An 11,216-nucleotide genomic window follows, 5' to 3' on the forward strand; every position below is an offset into this window, starting at 1 on the left:
GCATTTGTATGTACAAATATGTTATTAATGCAATCCTCAGAGATGAAGAGGACTTGAACTCTAGTGACACCTTTTGGAAGTATCAATCCTAAAAGTTAATATCGACCTTTTAACGAGCCTTGTCACATGACTTAGGATAACAGCCACACCAGAATCTAAATATGCCGACACATATTTTGGGGTTTTTGCCCCTCTTCAGCGCAAAGCATGAGAGGCCTGTGACTGGGTCTAACAGGGGTAACATTTCTCCATGTGGAGATTGACATGCCAGTGTAAGGAGACTTCTACCGCGGTAATGCTCCTCTGGGAAATTAAATATGCAAATTGTCCCTTTAGCAAGAAAAGGGGCTTGAACTCTAGTGCCAACTATTGGAAGTAGCAATCCTAAAAGTCAATATTGACCCTATACCCAGCCTTGCCATATGACTTAGGATAAAAACCAATCCAGAATCACAGTTTTCAGACACATGTACCAGGGTGTTGCCTCTCCTTAGTGCATAGCTTGAGATCTCTCTTTATGCTGGACACCAGCTATTAGTGAAATCCTGTTTCATATGATATTTAGTATGGCCTACTTTGAAAACACAGAAACTAATTTTGATACACAAAAAGCCAAAACTTTTCTGTATAGAATATATATTACCGTGTAAAAGTTTTAGGCTTGGGTTAAAATAATGCTACAAAGTAAAAATGCTTTTTAAAAAAAGTGTTAATAGTTTATTTTTATCAATTAGCAAAATACAAAGTGAATGAACAAAAGAGAAATCTAAATCAAATTTTTGGTGATTGCCCTTTGTGTTCAATACAGCATTCATTCTTCTAGGCATGCTTGCACACAATCAAGGATTTTGTAGGAATATAGTCATGTGTACGAATAACAAATTTCATAAATAGGTGATGATTATTTTCCTTTGTGGGATGAAACAGTCATTATCAGAAACAGCTGTACAGGAGGCTTAAAACTGGGTGAGCAACAGATAGATCCGTGAAATGCGACTTTTACCTGATGTTGCATTTTTTTTGGTGAATTTCACTCCAGTCCTAGCCTGCAGTAAGGTTTCTGGCAGATTATTAATTTGGCACATTTTACTTGTTATGAAGACACGGGGATCAGTGGGTGCTCTTGTCCACTGGTCCAGCTGTCTTTAGAAAGACTGCATGGACCAGGGCTCATACCATTGCACGCCCACTCTCTTTTACTGTGGGCAGAAGCAGAACACTACTCAGACAACACAGGGTGAAAGTAAAATAGTGTGGCAATAATTTATTGAACCACCAGCAAACAATAACATATAGAACAGTCCCAGCAAATACCCAATATGGTGAAAATTACAGAGTCCTCACCCTTCCGCTGGCTCGCCTGGAATAGAGTAGCTGTTATTTCGGGGCTTCCAGGGTCGACTACCCCCACCAGTGGTACCCAGCTTTTGGCGAGCCCCCAAAGAGAGGAGGTAACGACAAGCTTAGGAAACTAGCTGAGCCCATTTTGGTGGAGTCGGTATCAAATGGTCCAACTCCGACTCCTAAAATATGTAATAAATTGGGTACAGTAGTTCAATGCAGTTTGCGGGGAATATTTTTTCATAAGAATTTGGGAAAGTTATGAAATGTCCTATAAACATCTGTCCTACTCCTGATCTAAGGGTCTAGACTTTTAGCTGAGATGAATCTGTGCTACAGTAAATTTATCACTTAAACATGAGCCATGTATGAGGGAGTCTTAGTCATGGAAATTGAAGAGTCTGAGGTTTGGCTTACTGACTCCACAGCCCTGTGTAGAATGACACTGAATAGAGGCAGAGACCCCCTTTTTATAGTTCACAATTGTCCTTTCAGCCATCATTTACAGGTCAAGGGTCAGGGATGAAGGTGGAAGGGGCTCATGACTCATTGAGCATTTAGTCAACTTGCATAGTTTGTTCTCCATTGCTCGGCAAATCAACAACTCCCTGGGCTGGTATAATACGTAATCAGCATATTATCACAGTATTGCTCCATGACCTTATCTTGCAAGATTTGCAGACAATAAGTTGCAGTACATCTCAACTCAAGTGTCAACATTCAGGATTATTCAACAATAGTCTGGGCTAATCAACCAAATAAGAATACAAATACAAACATCAACATGAAGATAAAAGCATATAGCTCCTGGCTTACTGAATTTATGTCTGGCATAATTAAGAAGAAAATCGGTGTCGTTATACTTGTGAAAAGGATTTGCCATTTTGAAGACTTTACTGCAATGAAACAGCAAAAAATAGCAAACGACAAAAAAGAGAAGTGACGTCAAAAAATCGCAAATGAATAATCAGGGACATAAAGTCCTTAAAGTGATTATATGGCTCAAGTTTGTTTGGGATTACATGAAGAAACAGAAGGAACTTTTCTAGGCTACATCCACAGAAGATATGTGGTCAGTTCTCCAACATGTTTGGAACAATCTCTCTACCGAGTGCCTTCAAAAAACTGTGCAACTGTACATAGAAGAAGTGATGAAGGGACAGGGGGTCATACAAAATATTGATTTCTTTTAGATTTCTCTTTTAGTCATTCACTTTGTATTTTGTTAAATTGATAAATTATTAGTGCTTCAAACTTGAAAGCTTCTTACTTTAAAACCAAAAAAATGAGCTGGACTATAAGCTGGTACAGACTGTAAGAGCATGTTCACACTGTGGCCATTTCACAGACAAACCCCAAGAAAAAAAAACAAAATGAACACATGCCATACAGTAAGTTAATAGTACATGTAAATAACACAGGGCACGGAATGGTGCTAACCTGTCTAGTGTTAAAACCTTACCATGTATCATATGACGTCAATGCATTCTAGAGTGTTTGAAGCTGTCAGGGAGGGTATAAGATGGACATCACCAAATAGCAGAGAATTTATGGCCCCTTATGATTTTCCACTGAAAACATCGCTAAAAAACATAGGTGACATAAAAATGAAAAAGTGAAAAGTTGGAACAGCACAACATTGTGACCTAACTTGATAATCTATAAGTTGTTTTGAAGTCTACAGTACTGTTGCCATCATGGTCTTTGCTGATGATTGAATTTTTGCAACAAATTGGATAGAAACATATAAAATGTATAGTATAATTATAATATTTCAAGTGAAAGATATGGAAAATAAAATATATTTCATTCTTGGCAGATGAATGTACCAGGAACTCAGAGGAACATCAGATATTTTCAGATTTTAAAGCAGATCATCATGGTCTCACACCAGATACTTATGAAGAACATGTCATTACACTTGATATACTTCCAGCCATTAGCTGCAAACCTCCATCAGATCTTTTTCAACAAGTCCTCCCTTCTGATTCCTCGCAGACAGTTTCGCAAAATAAAGATAACAGAAGAGATGTTGAACATCTAAAATCTCATACAGCGGAGAAGAGATTTTTGTGTGCAGAATGTGGCAAATGTTTTACAAGGAAAGACGATCTTCATACTCATCAGAGAATTCACTCCATGATGAAGCCGTTTTCATGTTCAGAATGTGGAAAATGCTTTAGCTGTAAATCAGGATTATTTAGACATCACAAAATTCATACAGGGGAGAAGCCATTTTTATGTTCAGAGTGTGGGAAATGTTTTATAGAGAAATCAACTCTTGTTGCTCATCAAAGAATTCACACAGGGGAGAAGCCATTTTCATGTTCACAGTGTGGGAAGTGTTGTTCTCAGAAATCTGATCTTGCTAAGCATGAGAGAATCCACACCGGGGAGAAGCCATTTTCATGTTTAGAATGTGGCAAATGTTTTACAGAGAAATCACATCTTTCTAAACATCAGAGAATTCACACAGGGGAGAAGCCATTTTTATGTTCAGAATGTGGGAAATGTTTTATGGAGAAATCACATCTTGTTACACATCAGAGAATTCACACAGGGAAGAAGCAATTTTCATGTGCAGAATGTGGAAAATGTCTTTCTACGAAATTTAATCTTGCTAAACATCAGAGAACTCACACAGAGTAGAGGCAATTTTCATACTCAGAATGTGGGAAATGTTTTAACCAGACATCAGAACTTGTTGTACATCTGAGAACTCACACATGAGAGAAGCCATATTCATGTTCACTATATAGGAAATGTTTTTACCGGACGTCACACTTTGCTAGACAGCAGAAAATTCACACAGGGGATATTGTTTATAATGCGTCTCTAATTGGTCATCAAAAGGCTCACACAGTTAAAACATTTTTATGTTCAAAATGTAGTAAATTTTTTTACCTTGAAATCTCATTTTCTTAAAGATCAGAGAAATCACACAGGGAATATTCCACAATCAATTGTGAGTGGTATAATTGAAAAATAGAAGCATTTTGGAACCACAATAACTTGGCTATAAAGTAGCAGACCACGTAAAGTTACAGAGGGGGCCGCCGAATGCTGAGTCACTTAGTGCATAAAAGTCTCCAAACCTCTGCTAAATAACTGCATAGTTTCAAAACTCCCCCAGAATTAACATCAGCACAAAAAGTGTTCACTGGAAGCTTCATGGCATGGGTCTCCAAGTTCAATGACAGTGCAGCTGGTTGTCAGCTTTATGTCACCAAGCACAATGTCAAATACCAGATGGATTGGTGTAAAGTACCATTTCGCCACTCGACTTTGAAGCAGAGGAAACTTGTTCTATGGAGTGTAGAATCACACTTCTCTATAGCAGTCTGGGTTTACTGAATGCCAGGAGAATGTAGTGTCTGACTGCTTTGTACTAACTATACTTTTGGGTTGTTTTCAGGGGTTGTCATATGCCTTCAACTTCTAATGAATGTAAATTCTTCTGTGTCCGTATGCCAAGACAGTTTGTTCTATTGTATGCTTCCAACTTTGTGTGAAGAATGTAGTGAGTGTCCTTTTCTGTTATCCATGACTGTGCCCAATGCGTAAAACTAAGTCCATAAAGACATGGTTGGGGTAGATTGTTGTGTAAGAACCTGACTGACTGCAAAGACCCCTGACCTCATCCCATCCAATACCTTTGGGATAAACCAGAATGAAGATCACAAAGAGAACCCTCTCATCCAACATCAGTGTCTGCCCTCACAAATGCTCTTCTGGATGAATGGGCCAAATTTCTCACTGGCCCTCTAAAATCTTGAACAAATCCTTCCCAAAACTATGGAAGCTGTTTTATCTGCAGAGGGGCCAATCTCATATTAGGGTCTATAAATGTAGAATAGGAGGTCATTTATGCTCCTGTTGGTGTAGGCAATGATTTTATAGAATAATCAATACCAAATAAAATAAATCTTACATTACATCATTTATAACAAAACAATAAAAGGGTGGGCCTCAACGAAGCCACATTTTCCTTGTGTGGGTTGTACAAGGAGACATTACTAGGACCTATTGATCAGAAATGACTATGCAACCAATCAACGTTCAGCTTTCATTTCACCAGAACAACCAATTAGGTTTTAGTTGACCAAGATAGTGTAAGAAATGACTGAGGCCCATCATATCCTTCCTGCAAGTTAGGTGGTTCTTTCTAGAGGTCAGTAGTGTTGTGTGTGTCCAACCTTGAGTATTGTGAAAGCAGTGGCGATGTACACAGGATCAATCAGAGAAATACATGACTTTTCTACAAAGCAATTTCCAGACTTTTCTTTTCCAGTATAATGCAGTATAGATGATTTGATGTGGAAGTGGTGTAACACATGATTCGTGGCTGATACTAGAAAACCAATGTGATTGCACAACCAACATTGTTGAAGAGATCCAGTAGAGGATTATGAGAAGCCCGAAGAAATCGACATGAAAATGATCCCAGCAGAGCAACCTGTCGCCTTGTACTAAAATAACTTCAGCTGAAGCATCCGAGTGGTGGTAATTGGAAAGGAAAAGTTCCACCAGTATACCTATGGTTGACTAGTAATGGTGCCATGGGCAGCACAGTTACTCAGTAGTTAGTACTGTTTATTTGCTTTTCTGGGTTCAAATCCTACCAAAGACAACATTTGCAAGGAGTTTGTATGTTTTTCCCGTGTTTACGTGGGTTTCCTCCGGTTTCTTCCAAAAACATACTGATAGGGAATGCTGATTGTGAACCCCAGAATCAATGTTTATTCTTTAAAGAGTGGTCAATTTTTCTTTTGTATTTTTTTTTGTTGCCATTTTCTAATTAGGACTTGTTTTTTGTGGGCGAGTTGTAGTTTTCGATTACACCTTTACCATATGTTGTACCGAAAAATGGAGAAATTTTCCAAGTAAGATAAATGGTAAAAAATGCAATAACACCATTGTTTTTAAGGTTTTTACAGAATTCGTTGTATGGGAAAAATGACCTGCTAACCTAATTCTCCAGGTCTGTTCAATTATGGCAAAAGCATAAATGGCAAAAAAAAATCAAATTTTGTTTGTTTTGTTCTGAAAACAAAAAAAATGTTGGTTTATGTTAACATATTCCTAGCACCTTAACATTTTTATTTCTTTGTCAAGGAAGTGGTGGTGTTTTTTTTACAGGGGTGGGGCTGACATTTTTATTGATACTTATTCGGATAAATTCAATACTTTTATTACTTTTTATTTAATTTTTAAAGGAGGTGTGACGACCAGAAAATTACAATTCTGGCATTTTGATTTTTTTTCTCTTTGCCGTATTTACAGGGACACGAAGTCCCACCACTCGGTGCTTCACAGTATGGCCAATCATTTAAATACTCCTTCTCACTTGCTTGTTTCCCTTAATCTCCATGCCCTCTTCTTTGGTTGACAACTCTGACTTCATACTGCCAGGGAAGGGTGGAGATAGATGGAATCCAAGCAGGTGGGATTGGCCCTGCCGTGAAGCACCAGGCACCTGTACTTGGTTTGAATAGTCAGTCTGTGCTGACAGACTCTTTTTAACATAAAAGTTAATTAATTTTAATTCATTATAGATTGGACTTTTACACACTTGACAGTACCAAATTTTTATTTATTTTTAACAGAGAATTGAATTGTTATATTTAAAAAAAAAAACATTTGTTACTTCATTTTAGTCCTATTTTGTGATTTGAACTTGTAATCCTTTGATTCATTGTTATATACACTGCTCAAAAAAATAAAGGGAACACTTAAACAACAGAATATAACTCCAAGTACAGTATAGACCAAGAGTTTGGACACACCTTCTCATTTAAAGATTTTTCTGTATTTTCATGACTATGAAAATTGTACATTCACACTGAAGGCATCAAAACTATGAATTAACACATGTGGAATTATATACTTAACAAAAAAGTGTGAAACAACTGAAAATATGTCTTATATTCTAGGTTCTTCAAAGTAGCCACCTTTTGCTTTGATGACTGCTTTGCACACTCTTGGCAGTCTCTTGATGAGCTTCAAGAGGTAGTCACCGGAAATGGTCTTCCAACAATCTTGAAGGAGTTCCCAGAGATGATTAGCACTTGTTGGCCCTTTTGCCTTCACTCTGCGGTCCAGCTCACCCCAAACCATCTCGATTGGGTTCAGGTCTGGTGACTGTGGAGGCCAGGTCATCTGGCGTAGCACCCCATCACTCTCCTTCTTTGTCAAATATCCCTTATACAGCCTGGAGGTGTGTTTGGGGTCATTGTCCTGTTGAAAAATAAATGATGGTCCAACTAAACGCAAACCGGATGGAATAGCATGCCGCTGCAAGATGCTGTGGTAGCCATGCTGGTTCAGTATGCCTTCAATTTTGAATAAATCCCCAACAGTGTCGCCAGCAAAGCACCCCCACACCATCACACCTCTTCCTCCATGCTTCACGGGTGGAACCAGGCATGTAGAGTCCATCCGTTCACCTTTTCTCCGTCGCACAAAGACATGGTGGTTGGAACCAAAGATCTCAAATTTGGACTCATCAGACCAAAGCACAGATTTCCACTGGTCTAATGTCCATTCCTTGTGTTCTTTAGCCCAAACAAGTCTCTTCTGCTTGTTGCCTGTCCTTAGCTAGTAGCTATTATACCATGAAGGCCTGCTGCACAAAGTCTCCTCTTAACAGTTGTTGTAGAGATGTGTCTGCTGCTAGAACTCTGTGTGGCATTGACCTGGTCTCTAATCTGAGCTGCTGTTCACCTGCGATTTCTGAGGCTGGTGACTCGGATAAACTTATCCTCAGAAGCAGAGGTGACTCTTGGTCTTCCTTTCCTGGGGCGGTCCTCATGTAAGCCAGTTTCTTTGTAGCGCTTGATGGTTTTTGCAACTGCACTTGGGGACACTTTCAAAGTTTTCCCAATTTTTTGCACTGACTGACCTTCGTTTTTCTTTACTTAGCTGCTTTTTTGTTGCCATAATACAAATTCTAACAGTCTATTCAGTAGGACTATCAGCTGTGTAAAGCATCAGCCAGAAAGCATTGGTACTGAGAAGTGGTCTGTGGTCCCCACCTGCAGAACCACTCCTTTATTGAGTGTGTCTTGATAATTGCCAATAATTTCCATCTATTGTCTATTCCATTTGCCCAACAGCATGTGAAATTGATTGTCAATCAGTGTTGCTTCCTAAGTGGACAGTTTGATTTCACAGAAGTTTGATATACAGTACAGACCAAAAGTTTGGGCACACCTCATTTAAAGATTTTTCTGTATTTTCATGACTTTGAAAATTGTACATTCACACTGAAGGCATCAAAACTACGAATTAACACATGTAGAATTATATACTTAACAAAAAAGTGTGAAACAACTGAAAATATGTCTTATATTCTAGGTTCTTCAAAGTAGCCACCTTTTGCTTTGATGACTGCTTTGCACACTCTTGGCATTCTCTTTATGAGCTTCAAGAGGTAGTCACCGGAAATGGTTTTCACTTCACAGGTGTGCCCTGTCAGATTTAATAAGTGGGATTTCTTGCCTTATAAATGGGGTTGGGACCATCAGTTGTGTTGTGCAGAAGTCTGGTGGATACACAGCTGATAGTCCTACTGAATAGACTGTTAGCTGCTTTTTTCTTGCCATAATACAAATTCTAAGTAAAGAAAAATGAGTGTCCATCATTACTTTAACAAATGAAGGTCCGTCAGTCCGAAAAATTGGGCAAACTTTGAAAGTGTCCCCAAGTGCTGTTGTTAAAACCTTCAAGCGCTACAAAGAAACTGGCTCACATGAGGACCGCCCCAGGAAAGGAAGACCAAGAGTCACCTCTGCTTCTGAGGATAAGTTTATCCGAGTCACCAGCCTCAGAAATCGCAGGTTAACAGCAGCTCAGATTAGAGACCAGGTCAATGCCACACAGAGTTCTAGCAGCAGACACATCTCTACAACAACTGTTAAGAGGAGACTTTGTGCAGCAGGCCTTCATGGTAAAATAGCTGCTAGGAAACCACTGCTAAGGACAGGCAACAAGCAGAAGAGACTTGTTTTGGCTAAAGAACACAAGGAATGGACATTAGACCAGTGTAAATCTGTGCTTTGGTCTGATGAGTCCAAATTTGAGATCTTTGGTTCCAACCACCGTGTCTTTGTGCGACGCAGAAAAGGTGAACGGATGGACTCTACATGCCTGGTTCCACCCGTGAAGCATGGAGGAGGAGGTGTGATGGTGTGGGGTTGCTTTGGTGGTGACACTGTTGGGGTTTTATTCAAAATTGAAGGCATACTGAACCAGCATGGCTACCACAGCATCTTGCAGCGGCATGCTATTCCAACCGATTTGCGTTTAGTTGGACCATCATTTATTTTTCAACAGGACAATGACCCCAAACACACCTCCAGGCTGTGTAAGGGCTATTTGACCAAGAGGGAGAGTGATGGGGTGCTACGCCAGATGACTTGGCCTCCACAGTCACCAGACCTGAGCCCAATCAAGATGGTTTGGGGTGAGCTGGACCGCAGAGTGAAGGTGAAAGGGCCAACAAGTGCTAAGTATCTCTGGGAACTCCTTCAAGATTGTTGGAAGACCATTTCCGGTGACTACCTCTTGAAGCTCATCAAGAGAATGCCAAGAGTGTGCAAAGCAGTCATCAAAGCAAAAGGTGGCTACTTTGAAGAACCTAGAATATAAGACATATTTTCAGTTGTTTCACACTTTTTTGTTAAGTATATAATTCCACATGTGTTAACTCATAGTTTTGATGCCTTCAGTGTGAATGTACAATTTTCATAGTCATGAAAATACAGAAAAATCTTTAAATGAGAAGGTGTGTCCAAACTTTTGGTCTGTACTGTATATAAAATTGCCATTTAACAGAATTGGAGTATATATATTGCATGATATCAAGTTGGCAGACAGGTGTGGCCTTCCGAAGCCACCAGGCTGCCATAGTAACTCATCTCTGAAAAGAGATGATGGGAAAACTACCCTCCAGAATATGTTTACAGATCGGGAATGAATGACCACTGTTGTCGCCACATAATGTGGGACGTTCTGATACGTTGTGCCTGTTCCAAGTTAAATAGTAAAATTCAAATACGTGCACGTAAGAGCTTTGACTGATACATTGAGCATCAGGGTAGGTCTGACTTTATTACATCATTGGTCAGGCTTTTATGCTTTTATAGGTTGTTAATAGTTATACATGGTAACAATAAAATTGGCTCAGCTTATCTCTACATATGTGCCGGCATTAGCATACATACATCTCATTGGCTAAAGGTAATTCTATCTACACCCATCTTTTGGATTTTAGGAATCTCTGTACCTAGTTTTGTTTCTTCCTTATCTCTAAATCTCTAGCCAAAGACATTCCTAAAATCCTCTTATCTGATCACTGGCTTCTCTTTATTAGCAAAGTACATGGACAAAACACACATACTGACTCAAACTCCATTTCAGAAAGCAAGGAGTTACACGTACAAAAATCAAAATGGAGTCAGGATAGATAAAGTATGAATCCTGCTCTCACACTACATAAAACATTTTATATCACAATGTGAAATAAGGGCAACATGCATGAATACACAACAGAAGGAGACGTTGCAACCACTTTTAATTCCAAACAGGCAACGGTCAAAAATAGGCACAGACCTGTTCACATGGAATGATAAGAAAACCTGATAAGGGCTCATTCAGATGTCCGATTTTTGCACTTAAGTTCTATCTGTGTTTTTAGTGATAGAAAATGTACCTGGTATTGTCTAGGAGACTGTTCACATATCAGAGTGATCCTGCAAAATAGCAGGGACATCTCTCTGATGCTTATCCAAATGCAAAGTCAAAATCAGCAATACAAGTCTATAATTCCGTGAAAAAAAAAAATATAGCACCATCACAGAAACCCTTGAGAGCTA

At 39.1% G+C, this 11,216-nt stretch overlaps 1 protein-coding gene across 1 annotated transcript in view; it reads left to right on the top strand.

Moving 5' to 3' along the window:
- LOC141270673 (gastrula zinc finger protein XlCGF66.1-like) overlaps positions 1 to 6,299 on the top strand; it is a 15,566-nt gene extending 9,267 nt beyond the window's left edge. The window contains exon 7 of the mRNA XM_073680769.1: positions 3,161 to 6,299. Within this exon, the coding sequence (XP_073536870.1) occupies positions 3,161 to 3,990 (830 nt within the window). The 3' untranslated portion in view covers positions 3,991 to 6,299. The remainder of the gene's footprint in view (positions 1 to 3,160) is intronic.
- The last annotated feature ends 4,917 nt before the right edge of the window (positions 6,300 to 11,216 follow it).

Source organism: Phyllobates terribilis, unplaced genomic scaffold, assembly GCF_046119375.1.
Source record: "Phyllobates terribilis strain yellow unplaced genomic scaffold, ASM4611937v1 Scaffold_5__5_contigs__length_657084704, whole genome shotgun sequence".
Lineage (NCBI taxonomy): Eukaryota > Metazoa > Chordata > Amphibia > Anura > Dendrobatidae > Phyllobates > Phyllobates terribilis.